This window comes from Typopeltis vanoorti, chromosome 5, assembly GCF_054136105.1.
Source record: "Typopeltis vanoorti isolate ZY-2024b chromosome 5, IOZ_Tvanoo_1.0, whole genome shotgun sequence".
NCBI lineage: Eukaryota > Metazoa > Arthropoda > Arachnida > Uropygi > Thelyphonidae > Typopeltis > Typopeltis vanoorti.
In genome coordinates this window covers 68845744-68860504 of record NC_143553.1, presented here as the reverse complement: position 1 = coordinate 68860504, position 14761 = coordinate 68845744, and the positions used below count along the sequence as shown (strand labels likewise).

The 14761-nt window shown below is 34.3% G+C and overlaps 1 protein-coding gene across 6 annotated transcripts in view; it reads left to right on the top strand.

Moving 5' to 3' along the window:
• The window catches only part of Slu7 (Pre-mRNA-splicing factor Slu7), a 221456-nt gene that overhangs the window by 165770 nt on the left and 40925 nt on the right, over nt 1-14761 (top strand). For all 6 annotated transcript variants that reach the window (XM_090392500.1, XM_090392499.1, XM_090392498.1 and 3 more), the window contains exons 11-12: nt 3047-3151; nt 10414-10524. In XM_090392500.1, the coding sequence (XP_090248626.1) occupies nt 3047-3151; nt 10414-10524 (216 nt within the window). The remainder of the gene's footprint in view (nt 1-3046; nt 3152-10413; nt 10525-14761) is intronic.

Genomic DNA, 14761 nt, shown 5'->3' with positions numbered 1-14761 from the left:
ATGTGGGATTTAATATCCCCTTAATTTAAGTACAGTATGTATATTCTGTTGTATTTATATATTAACGAAAAAAACATTTTTGAAAATTTTTATCATTAAAATTCCTTATTAATGAATTTTAGTGAGTACAATGTTCTACTATTGTTAAATAAAATTTATTTTTATGTATGCTTATAAACTGTTTTGTACTTTTAACAAAGTAAAATTTTTCGCAAAAATTTTTCATGGAAACTTATTTTATGGGGGCTCTGAAAAAGTTTTGCACAAAGGTGTCTCCTACCCATGGCACAGCACTGATTGTGCAGAAGGAATGATGTATCATTTGTGGATCTGTGGTCTGTGTTTGATGGAAAGAAAGATTTGTATAATGCTGATGGATTGCATTTAAATGGTTTTGGTGTTAGATATCTAGAGATAACTTTGTTCACTGAGCATGCCGCAGTGCAAATTCAGAAAAAATTAACAGTTAAGGTGGAAGCAGGTGAGTTTATGTGAAAGCACCCATGAAGCAAATGAGTGTGAGAATGACCAAGTGCAGAATCTTGTCTCTTGAGCAAAAATATCAAATAGGATAGTCGATTCAGGAAGTAAAAGTGATTAGGTTCCTATAAGGATGCTTCAATTTCTATATATTAATGCCAGAAGTATCAGGATCAAGAGAGAGAGGAATTTTTAGCATTGGTTAGTGCAATCTCACCAAAAGTTATAGGCATTCGTGAGACTTGGCTAACAGCAGATGATGTAGTTACAGGGATAACTACATCATCTTGGAACAGAGTAGTATTTTCAGGGAAGATAGGGAGGGGAGGGGATTGCTGATGATGATAGCAGATGAATTGCAGCCCAAAAAATAGTATATAGGCAGGAGGAACAGTTATTTATTTCAAGCAGTCTGGTGTGAGATCAAGGCCAGTAAGACAAAATATATAGTTAATTGCTGTTGTAGGCCAGGGGATTCCCATGGATGATCTGGAAGACATGCATCGGCAAATTAGCACAAGTGCATGTCGAGTGATTATTATGGGGGACTTCAACTATAGAGATATAGACTGGAAGGAAGAAAGATCACATGACAGGAAGGAAACTGAATTTATACACTTACTGAGAGATAATTACTTGAGTCACTGGCCATGTGAATGAAGCATAGAAGTCACAGAGGCTGTCCCACATGCCACTGTTATGATGCCAAACTACTCTTGTATGCGAGTGGCTGTGTAAGCATTGTTGCATGGGGAAGGAGATGAGCATTAGATTGTGGTCAGAATTACCTCGGAGGGGGGGGGAATCCACTCCATTCACCATATATTTGGAAATGTTGTTGGTGAGGAAGCCATCTAGAGTGTTTGGGGAGTGGTTTGGGTTATCTGGTATTCTGGTTGGCATCTGAACAAGTTGTGTAACGGTTGTTAATGACAACAAATGTTTCAGCATCTCTGTCTGCAAGATCTGTAAATCTGGAGGAGGAAAACCAGTTGGTGTTGTGGACTTAAAATCTCCTAGGATGATGATTTCGCTGTTGGGAAAGTGTGATAGGAGAAATTCAGTTTTAAGGAGAGGAAATTAAAGAGCTCAGAGTAGTTGGTTGCATTAGGAGAGTGATAAAGACAGCAAATGAATTTGACTGAGTGGCGAAGGAATATTTTCAACCATAGAAGGTCAAAGTTGAGCAATTTTAGGTTGAGTGCTCTCTGGCAAGGTATGTCAGAACAGATGTATTGCTGTAACCTTTGCTGTAATTTTATTTATATGTCAATACTGCATTGCTTGGTTTGGTTTTTGTACATACATACATATTGTTTACTAGTTTGTCTTTGACTGCTTTTGTATTGCTGTAACCTTTGCTATGGTGCAGTATGACTTTTGCTGTTCATTCACCAATAAACCACCATAAACCAACCAATCTTTGTACCGAGATGAAAGTTATTCAAATAGTTATACAGTGTAAATGGGACGTTTCTGAGTCATCAATTAGGATTGAAGGAAGTGCAGGAAGATAGATGGTATGGTGTAAAATCAGAAGTGAGACAAGTGTGCAACTATATCTATTATTTGTTATTCATCATCTGTATGGTCACATTATGAAGAAATGTGACATTATGCCTGATATCAAAATTGGAAATATTCATCTCAGCTCTCCGTTATCCAGGTAATGTTATATACTCTTAAATCATAGATGTCTGCAGCTTTCTTAATTAAACTGAATTAACTGCTGTAGAAGGGCAAAGGCCCTTCTACAGCAGTTATTCAGTTTGAAAATTTGGTATGAAAATTAGAAATAAAAAGACAGACTATAAAAATAGGCAAGTCCAGGGGAAACATCAACTGCATCCCAGGACCTATAGAACAAATAAAACATTTCAGCTGTCTTGGCACTATTTTTAGATATAGTTAAAGTGCCTTAGTAGAATACTGAAATATAAGATCTGACAATATGGAAGTCTTGACAAATAACAGTCCAGTTTTGGATGAAAATTGCCAGTAATAATGTAAACTTGTCTTGTAGTACTATCATAGTATACTGTACAACTTTTGAGGATACATATGAGGAATTTGATGATGAAATCTTGAACTATAATAAATTATTTCTTTGTTCCATATGAATTAATTATAGTGATAATTAATTGTAAGGCATTTTTTCTTCCTAGTCTCCATCTGTTTCATCTCATGTAAAACTGGTTAAATATGGTATTTGGGATTTTCCTTAAAGAACAACTGTAGAAAATATTAAGGGTAACAAATTTCTGATTCAGTGTGTTCTGTATTTCTTTAGAATCTATACCTTTTGAAGCGAGTATATTTTCAAATAATCTTTATTCTGAACAAATAGTTTATAGTTCCTTTTTTTTATTTGCTAACAATTGGTTTAGCCCTGCTCAAGCACTGTATTCAAATTTGGATCCCCCCCCCCCCATTGATATTAATAATTAAAGCCATTTTTAATCATTAATAGCAGCTTCTTTGTAAACTGGACCTTATTAATAATAGGGTCCAGTTTACTTAGAATAAACTCAATGTTTGTACATTTTTTTCTACATTTTATTTTCAGGAGGATTATGTTGAATATTCGCGACATGGACAAGTTGTTAAAGGTGCAGAAAAAGCTATTGTCAGATCAAAATATGAAGAGGATGTTCATATAAACAATCACACAGTAAAGAATATTTTATAACTTGTATATCTGTTATTGAAATTTTATGATTACTTGTATTATTCAGAGGTTAAGTTTCCTGTTTGAGTTTGAATTACATTATTCTTATTTATTTTCAATTATTTACTGATTGTGTAATACATGCACATACGAGTACATACGTGCATACATAACGAGCAAGCATGGCTCCTTGATTGTAAATTAAATTTTTATGTGTGTTATTCTTTTCATAATTACTTAGAAAGAACCCAAGAACTTATAGGAACTGAGCAGGACTTAATTCCTTCTCACCATTTTCTACATAAACAGGTTCTCTTAGAAAGCTGGTACTGTAACCCACCATTTATCCAGAAGAGGACATAGATGTCTCTTTCTCTCACAGATTCACTCTAGTCACTTTCTCACAGGCAATCTGTTCTGCTTTATTGTTTTTTTTTTTTTAATGTATTTTTATGATCCCTGCCTTACTGAATTGACCATTCTTCTTCCACTTTCTTCTAGCATGTAAAAATACAAGCTGATGATGCTGGTCATCTTCTATACAGAGCCTCTGTAGCTCAGTCAGTATAGACGAAGCCCTTTGGTTGGAAAGACCTATATTCGATTCTCATCCATGACATGAAGCACCTTTATCTGCTCTCTTTCAACTAAAGGTGAGCTAGCCAGTCTCATATGGAGGTAGAGGGTTTTTTTCACCCGAAAACTCGGGGGTTTTTGTTCCTCAGAACAGACAAACCGGCCTGTGAAACACACACACACAGATCTACAGCCATAAAATATGTAATCCCTCACTAGGAAGGCTCAACTAGTCCTAGGGGACGGTTGAGGAATGGGGGAACCCCACACAAATAAATAAAAATAAAATCTATACAGTTCAGCTTAAAATGCACTAATATTAAAAACCTTCCTTGATGGAGGAAGGGTACAGTCAGTATATAAATAACCACTTAGTTTTTCTTGTGTGTGTGTGTGTGTGTGTGTGTGTGAGTGAAACTCCACACACAATATTACAAAAAAAAACACGTTAATGTTATTTGTGAGAAAATGGTTAAAAAGAAAAAAAACAACCTGTTGATGTGTTTCTCGAACAATTTTAAATAGTAGTTAGGAAAAATAGGGAGGAGGATGAGAATTTGATTAAGAAAGAATCTGAACTGTGTTTGGGATAACATTTTGTCTGTTATAGTATTAATAATTAAAGCCATTTTTAATAATTAATAATGGCTTCATCAACTTGACCACAGATGCTTGTGTTTCTGTGTGCTTACTGCAATGTGGAGGAATTATGGCAGTCATTCAACAGAAATGCATTATTATTATTATTATTATTATTATTATTATTATTATTATGTGACACCTCCAGGGAGTCTAAAGACTCATCGAGGTAGGGCACTTGCTCTACGACTCTGTCTCCACCAACTGATCGCAATGCCACCTACCGCCGACCACCACCACTAGTTTTTCTACAGACAATCATAAACATCCATGCCCACGGCGAGATTCAAACCCGCAGCCTTTTGGCTGGAGAGCAGATATGCTAAGTGCAGAAGTTGTGCCCAGTAGCCTTGGCATGATATAGGAAGGACCAACTGCTGTGAAGAAGTAATTGAAATGCATGAAGAATCATCTGTTGATCATACTGCTCTTTTCTGAATAGTAGCAAAATTCATTCAAGAGAGATTTCTGATACACTACTTCAAATTTGAGAATAATAATCTAAGCGTGGATGGATTTAGGATTTATATAGTATTAGGAGATTTACAGATAAGGAGTAGTGTTTTGAACAGAAATGGATATTGAGTTTTTTGGAGATGACTTTCTGGTCGCAAAGATGCTGCGAGGTCTACCTTATCTTTGGTTAAATTACAATGATACTATCTGAATGGGAGAGGTGGAAGGGCAGAAATTGTGCCCAGTAGCCTTGGCATGATACAGGAAGGACCAATTGCTGTTTGAGAAGTACACAAGTTTTATGCATTTAGCCATTTCAAAGTTGGATTTGAATTTCCTGATGTTTTAGATTTTGCAGGTCAGAATATAGACTGATTGCAAAGCTGAGCTTTTCTGACTTAGGCCAATTTGGAAATGTATTAATTTTCATTAATTTTTTTTTTTTTTTTTTAATCTTAGACTGCTTTGACAGCACTTTTTGGAGAACTAAGGCTTTTGATGGTGGTGGTGTGTGTGGTGGTTGGGGGGGGGGGGGGGGAATGAATATCCTTTTTTCAGCAAGAATTATTTCAGTTATCAGTTGGAGCAAGTGAAAGATTGGAAAGGAAGGATAGAAAGGAAAGAAAATTCCATGGAAAATAGGCATAGAAATCACAGAGATCATAATTTCTCTGCCTCTGGTTTTGTGTTATTGTAGTGTCAAATGACAACACAAGACTGAAAATTGCTGAGTGAAAGTGTTTTTTTGTGGAAAATAGGAGAAAGTTTGAATTACCAGGAGGAAATTTGACATCTGCATATATTTGGAATGAAAGCATTAAGAAAAGGTTCACAGTATTGGGAGAACGATGAGGATTATCTGATTGGTAACAGACAGTTGGTATTTTATCATTACTAACTAACTATTTTAACATTACTAACTATCAATACTAACTTTAAATTACAAATACTTCCTAACTTTTCCAGTTTGATCAGCAGAGTTAGAGAAGGGAAGTCAGTTTGAGTTTGAACATTGAAGTCCCCAAGGGAGATGATTTTGCTGTTTTGATAATTAAACTATAGAAAAGTTTTAAAGAGATAAATAGTAGTTATGGAATTTGGAGAATGATAAAGACATCAAATACAGCAAAGTGTGGAAGGAAATTTTGCATCAGAGAAGATCATTGGGGGGGGGGGGTCTATGTTTGGCATTGGCATTGTTTTGACATGGAATGTCAGCTCTGATGAGTTCTTGTACCATTCTTTTTACAAAAGGAATCATGTGAAGTGTAGTTTTTGATAATTGAGATAGAGTAGTTGAGGCAGCCAGTTAAGGTTCTGTAAGAAGTAACTACACATAATAATAAGCTGTTTTTATTCTCACCATTACTAAGAATAATAGTGGCTGGTTATTAGTTACTGTAGAATAAAAACAGTTTATATACATTGCCATGAGTAATATGGTACATAATGCAAATAATTCTTTGTATTTTGCTTAATTTATTATACTTAAAATTGAATAAGACATGCGGAAGTGCTCAATTAATTGCTTAGAATCCACACAGAAAATTGCAGTTGAATTTAAAGCGAACAAGGTAATATCTGCACTTTCTCCAGCTTAGCAGTTTGTGTTGAATATCAAAATAGGTTTAAAAGATTTTAATGTCAGGAAAGAATCATACTGATTTGTTGAGCCTAGTGTAGCATGGTAGTCTTATTTGTTCAAAATAGATACAGGTTAAAAAAAAAGTTAAAGAAAATTATTTTATTGTGAACTGTGCAGCTTAAATATAAGCTGTGTAAAGTAGATGAGATATCACATCTTGTTAATATAATTATCAACATGTCCTCTATTTACATATTTTATTTGTTAGCAGCAAATAAAGTTTTCAGCCTTCTTAACTGAATGGACACATATCTACTCTCGGTCTAATTGGCCGTAGGTTTTGAAGAGCTTTGTGGCTGAAGTTTATTGCATAGGGTATGAGACCACTACGACCTGTCCAAAGCGGCTTGAAAAAAATTTCACGTTTTCTTTAGAATAAGGTTTCTGTCATTCAACCCACATTCAAGCATGTCAATTGCATTTGTTTATGTTGTGTGTGTGTGTGTGGAGAACAATATAAACAGAGCCATTTAGCCCATCCCCTGCCTTTTGTTATCAGTTGCGCACAAAGTTTCATTGATATCCATAGTTCACTGTTTTTGTGTCATTGTAAATTAGTAAATGCCTAGGAAATGAAATCTCAAGTGAGTGTAGAGTTGCTTGATGGCAAAAATAAGATGCTGGGAGAAGAATGCCACATATTGTATAAGGAATTCAGAGAAATAACTAGGACTTCTGTCCAAATTTTCTGATCCTCACTTTTCCATGGTGTTATCTACTACCAAGTTATACACTTGGATACCAAAGAGATAATGATAGACAGACTGAATGGGATATCACCTGGTTATACAAAGCATCTTCTGTTTTTGTCAGGTAACAGGTAAATAGTTCACTACTGGAACAACCTCAGTGGAAAAGAAATGAAGCTGGCAGATGAATTACAGAAATACTGTATTTTACTTAACTAGTTTTACTGAGATTAAGAGGGATAAATCTAAAAGGAAGGTAAATTGAATATAAGAATTATAGAGAAATTTTCTTTACTGGATATTTCTGGAAAGATTCATGCAAATATACTTGAGAAAAGGATAAGAAAAATTGTTGAAGGGAAACTTGGTGAACAACAAGCTAGATTTTGACCAAAATGAGGTTGCCCAGACAAAATTTTTTGCCTTGCAACAAGTAGTCAAAAAAATCAGAATATAACAAGGATATCTCTTTAAGTTTTGTTGGGCCTTTGAAAATTTGCTTAAGTACAGAAGGGAAAAACTTTAATTACCTTACATTTTACAACATCAAATTGATAACCATTGTCCTTTACCTATACTGCCAATTTATTTAAATCATCCTGTAAGATATCTACATTACCTTTATCAACTATTGTCCTGCCTAGTTCTGCATTATCAGAAGCAAACAACTGAATATCCCCCCCCCACTTCAAATCTTCTGCTATATCAAATATACATCTCAAAGAGTAGTGATCCTAGTACACAGCCCTGGAGCACTCCACTAGTCACCCTCATTCACCTTGATTCCACTCCACTTGATTCCTCATATCCATTCCCATTTACTCCAACTTATGTGATAGTTCCATGTGGTATTCTGTCAAATGCCTTTGCCTACAGTAACATGATGTAGCCATTTCCTTTATTCAATTCTCTTGTCACCTTATTATAAAATGTGAATAAATTACTGAGGCAGGACCTACCTTTTACAAAGCTATGCTGCCCCTATAAAGTGTCATATTCCTATCCACCCATTCCTGAATTTTACTTTTAACCAACTTTTCCAATACTTTAGCCATCACACCAAAGATATTAATTGGTCTGTAATTTGCTACAGTTGTCTTGGAGCTACCTTTATGTAATAGAATTATCTTACCCCTTTTTCCATTCATTTTCCCTTGGAACCTTGTCAGATCTGAGACTTAGATAAAACAACCTCATCAGAGACCCTGCCAATTCACCTGCATATTCTTGTAGCACACAAGCTGACATACCATTCAAGCCCACTGCTGTGGGCCTGAATGGTATGTCAATATACTTGAGCATATTGACATATACTCAATATACTTGAAGGTTTTTCAATATACTTGAGTACCTTCAGTTCATCTACCCTCAGTAACATCTGCCTACTGCACTGAGCAAAGTTATCTTTCCAAAGCCATTCTTTCTCTTACTTGCTGTGTAGTGAAAAAAACTCTTTTGGATTTACTTTGGTCTGCTTAATAAATTCTTGTTCGAAATATGATTTAGCCTTTCTTACCATACTAGTTGCCCTTCTTGCTTGTGCTTTATACTGCTCATTGGCATGCTGATCACCTTGTTTATATTCCTTCCACAATGCTTTCTTTTTTTACAGTTCCTACTTTATATGCTAGTCATCCACTTAATTCCTACACTGTTTATCCTCCTGACCTTGGGTATGCACTCTGATACTGACTCACTCAAATAATCCTTGACCACTTCCCATGCACTAATGACATTCATTTCATGTTATTTCTTATGCCACAGCACTGCTCCAAGTTGCCTCCTAAGTTTGTCATAATCACCAGCTTTATAGTTCTGCATAAACCCTTTCTTGACTGAAATTTTTACTTGTTGAGCATGTGGAAATTTCTGCGAAATAAAAATGTACAAATAAAAATAAGAATGCTGTATGTGGTGGTGGGGGGAGTGGGAACTGGAAAGTTCTGATAATTACTATGAAGGAATTGAGATAGAACCATGTAACTTACACATTCTACATATTCCCACGAAGTGTTTTACACTTATTACTGCTGCATCATTTGCAATCCTCTGAGAAAAAGTCTTTTCCTTGTTGCACATACCATATTATTTTTGTTCTAGGTGTTTATCAGAACTCCCTCTCCCCGTATGTCATATGTTTATGCATATGACATATGGGGAGAGGGAGTCTATTATCTTTTAAAATGTTTTATTCATTTAATGGAGTGAATATACTTCTTGTTAGTGAAGTTCATATTACTTATGAATAACATCTTCATGCATTTCAAAAATGTACAAAGGCCAGGGCCGGCGCTACCATTTAGGCAAACTAGGCAACTGCCTAGGGCGCAAGCCATGAAGGGGCACAAAATTTCAAGCTATGCTTTATTCATACTTTACTAAAATATCAAAATTAAATAGTGATATATGATTTAGGTATCGATTCTTTTTCCTTATCCCTCACACATCACACTATTTTAGTATTTAACTCTTGGTTCTTTTTTGTTCCTTACCTAAATGATTTGAACTTACCGCTATTTAAAATTCAGTTAAGATAAATATTTTAAAATGTTAACATTTTAAAATATTAAATTTTGGTATTTTATAACTTCTTTTTTGTAAATGAATTATAACAGAGAATTTTCAAATTAATTAAAAAAGAAAATAAAAAAGCCCAATTAATTTACCTATTAATTTAACCTGAAAGACAATTTTATTTTGTTTAATGTCAATTAGAAACATTTTAGTTTATGAAATAAGGGGTGCACTTGTGAAATAAGGAGCACACTTATAAATTTTGCCTAGGGTGCAAAATAACATGACACCGACAAAGGCTGATTGCAAAATGTCTGTGTAGTTAGTGGTGTATGTATATTGCTATGTAATATGAACCACAGAATATATATATTTTTTCATTTTGAACTTTTAATTTTCAACATAATGTATCATATAAACATGAATTAAATTTTACATAAACTTGAATTAAATTAAACACATGAAATGAGAGGATCCTAAATATCCATTATTTATATAGCCAAACAAAACAGTGTTTGCCAATATTAACAGTGATTTAAATTTCAGAAGTGACTCAGAGCATACAATAATTTGGAGCATAAGTTTTGCCTTGATGTTACTTTTGAAACTTTTAAAGGTTTCAATGGCAAATTGGCTATAAAACAGTACTGTATTATATTTTGTTTTAATAGTTTTTGGTGGTAATCAAAGATATTTTAGGCTCTTTTCTTCTACAGTTAAGCAGTTTTTTTTTCCTTTTTTTACAGAGTGTATGGGGTTCGTATTGGAAAGATGGTAGATGGGGATACAAATGTTGCCATTCTCTGCTGAAAAATTCTTATTGTACAGGTAATATTGGTAAAGAAGCATTATCACAGGTATGTGTTAATTTCTGTTTGATGTAGGTAGTATACTTGGCAACACATGAATGTGATTACAATTCACTAATGAAAGATTCTGTACTAACATTGTGTGTGTGTGTGTGTGTGTGTGTGTGTGTGTGTGTGTGTGTGTGTGTGTGTGTGTGTGTGTGTGTGTGTGTGTGTGTGTGTGTGTGTGTGTGTGTGTTCTTTTTGCTCAGTTTGTGCCAAAATATAATGCAGGTACATTAATATTAATCAGTGCTATTTTTCAGTTAAAGCTGAAAAATTAATGGAAATGCATTTCAAAGTCGAAATGTTTGATTGTTTGCTTAATTTGCAATACTAATTTGGTCAAAATAAAATTATTTTATCATTTTGAACTGCAGACTGCACAGAGTATGGAATTTTTTTTAATGAGCTCTCACAGGTATAAAAAGTACTTTTATTACTATCTTATATTTGGGTCTTTTAATGCACTTTTAACTGTATCAATCCATCTAGATCTTAGTCTTCCTTTGCCATCCTAGCATCAAATGCCTACTCTGCTAATATTTTCTCTACCATTTTGTTTAGGAGACTGTACCTGAGATTAGCTCTGCTGACACATACTTAAATGCAAACAGTGTCAAGTTCCTTCCTAATTTCTTTATTTTTCATGATTCTGCCATTCATACCTTCTATTCACTCCCCATTTTACTCAAAAATTTCATATCTATTGTCTCTAAACTTGGATATAACTGTTTTATTTCTAAATGAAATTTACATATTCATAAGTTGAAATTAGTTTGAATAGTATCTTGTATATTGCAATTTAGCAGTTGTGTTTTGGATAATTTCCCCTCTTACACCATATAAAATTATATACAAACTTTGATTATGTAATAATCTGTTTTTATATTTAATTTGCCATCTTCACAAAAAATTATGTCTAAATAGATGAAAATTTTTACTTGTTCTTTAACCACCTTACCAGCCATTATGGATCAAATACACATCCTCACGTGCTTCGTATCCATCATATATTTCAATGTAATATCAACGGTATTACAATTTTAATATGCACTTTGCATATTAAAATATGCAAAGTGCATATTATATGTTTTCTTTTTATTAGACTTTCATGCTAAATTTGTTGCAGCAGTTATTCAGTTAAGGAATCTTTCACACTTGTACTGCATTTACTTATGAGTATAACATCACTTGCATAATGTAAAGTGCTAAGAATAATGTGATCCACAGACATGATGAACAGTAGTGAAGACAGCATTAAACCGTTGTCTTACACCTGATTTTACATCAAAGGAGGATATTGGTCATTCAAGGGAATGTTAGTAAAGAGAGAGGAGAGGTGATGGAAAGTTTTCTCTGGACTTAGTCCCTTTAAGTTTTCTATCTGGCTAAGATAAGTAGATGATGCATTCTCTGTCTGGCCTTGTAGTCCAGACATGTTAGACTCTTTCTTCCTTCATCTGAATAGTCAACATCCTAGAATCTATTTTATTATAGAAAAAAAAGAAACAGTAGTCTACCCTTTCACCATAGTAACACATTTCTTTGATGGTAACCTTTCTTTTATTATTATTATCAGAGGCCTATTGGAAGTTTGGAAATCATTAAGGGAGGCCACATATCATCCACACTAGCTATCATCACCACCTGTGCTTGCACTTGATGCCTCCAAACGCAAGCTGTTCCAATCATGAACTGCTTTATGAGAGAAAAACCCAGTTCTCATCTCTTTCTTGACTGCATTCATTTTTAATTTCCATACATTCCCTCTTGTCCTCTCTCCACCCTCCAAAAAAATGAAAAATTCCATCTACTACCATCCTGCATGACGCTTTCAGAAGTTAGGTCTTTATCATTCCCTCTTTCTCCTGTTTGCTAGCATTTGCAGTCCACAAATCTCTTTCTCTCTGTTCTCATAATTTACATTCCACAGTCCTGATATCTTTAACACACTCTTTTGCATCCTCTCTACTGTATCTACATTTCTTCAAAAATCAGGAAACCAGGTCTGTGTAAAATAGTCCAGATGAGGTCATATCAAGGTCTAGTAAAGAGGCAAAATGACTTACCCTTACATGCCAATATTCATTTTAACATTGCAGTTATCCTCTGAGTTACATTTGCAATCTTTACTATATGACCCTTAAATTTCAACTTCTATCTACTAAAACTCCAAGATCCTTGTCAGGTCAGCTTATTCTAGCATAATCCCACCATAAAAATACTAAAAGCCATTTTCACATGCCCACAATTCCAACCTCTTCAAATCATTCAAAAGTGCTGTAAGTCAGTTGCATTCTAGTGCAAACAACTGTCTCTTTCAAATCCTTCCCAATGTCATTAATGTAATGATTAAATAACAATAAATCAAGAACCAATTCCTACAATACACCAACTGTTCACCTTAAATCTTGCAGACTTCATCTCACCAGTGCACCACTTTTTTGATATTTGTCAGTCAGCCATATCCTCTTTACCCGAACTAATAGTTTATAATCCCATCTTATATCCTACAATTTATGCAACAGTTCTCAATTTTGAATCCTTTCAAAAGTCTTAGCAAAGTCCAAAATTGTCATAGTTTAACCATTGTGTAACTTATCTATAACATTATTATAAAATGTAAGCAGGTTACTCAAACATTCTGTTCATTGCAATGTATAGATTCTCTGTGAACCTATTTCTGTATGCAAACTCTTGTTAACTTTTCCAAAATTTTCCCCACCACTCCAGAAATATTGATAGTTAATAGACACATTAGTCTTTGCAGCTATCCTTGTGCAATGGGAGTGTCATACATTATTTTCACTCCTGTGGAATTTTTTCTGTGCTGAGACTTAACTTATACAACCATTTCAGCTGAGTACTGTTCTAGCATTCATGTTGATATTCTCTCATACCCTATAACAAATTCTTATTCTGTTTATGAAATACCTCTAGTACCACTTCCTCATATCAGAGTTTCTTCATGCAAAAGAGAGGAAGCTTTGAGCTCTATGTTGGATATACTAGATTGATTGCCTGTACCAAAAAAGGATTTGCATCTGCCACCTGCATACTATTAACATTCAGACTTATTCTTCTGCATTTATTTGTTCTTTTACGTGAAACATAAGAAGAGAATTTTTTAAGGGATTGTCTTTAGCTTGCAGAGCCTCTTTCTTTTGATACATAGACTTAGTTTTCCATACAATTCTTCTGACTTCTGGTTTGTGCCTTACATTTCATAATAGACATCATAATTTTTATGTATACAGTAGTCTTTCTGCAGTATCTCTTTCTTAAGAATGCATATCCATTTCCTCGTAGCTTATATATATATATGGACAAATATATTCACAAATTTTCCCATCCTTCTCCCCCCCCCCCCCTTCATCAGTATGGTGTTATTAAAACTCTAACCAGTAGAGCCATCAATTTTTGCTCCAGCAAGGCTTTTCTTACAGTTGAACTTACACTTACCATGTGCACCACACCTTATATATAGTTAGGTATTGTGTGTGTGGTTGTCAGGGCATATATTCAGGGTGCTAAGTGTATGGTGCACACCCACAGAATAGCAATATCACAGATATTATATTTTTGCATTTATCCTGTTAAAGGTTCCCCTGATTGTTTTCTGGCTTTGTGTGATTCCTAAAATTAAACACAATATACTAATGCTTCATGAAGAGGACACGTTTCGATGTGTAAACATTGTTAATAGCCTAGGTGTGTGTGGTCACAAATAGGGACACCTCTGAGCCCTTTGAACAGACGCACAAATTGTATTCAAATTCTTAGTGTTCCAGTTTTAAACCACTCAGAAGGTGAGGTTGCTTGCGTTCTGAGACAATAGCACCCAGAAATCATTGACTTTGGTTATTGTGTCAGCCAATCCAAATGAACATTGTCATTTGTCATGAGTTGCTGATTTTGTTTTCTGTTTCAACTGTTTTGCTTGTGTGAAGTGTGAATACATGTTTGGGACACCAATATAGACAATTTTTTAATATATCATTTTCTATAAATAATTTATAACTTTTTGTCCATATTACAATGGGAAACAGTGCTGATGATCTATTGAATGTCTTTTTCTGTCAGAGCTTTCACAGATTGATTATAGTCAAAGGAGGTTGGAACTTGTGTATAAATGAGTAAGTAAAATGAGCTATTTCAGCCTTTCTTTGGTTCAGTCTTGAAAAATAATAATTTCTCAAGTGATTACTCTTTCCAGCTTTTGTGCATATTATATTTGCATTTA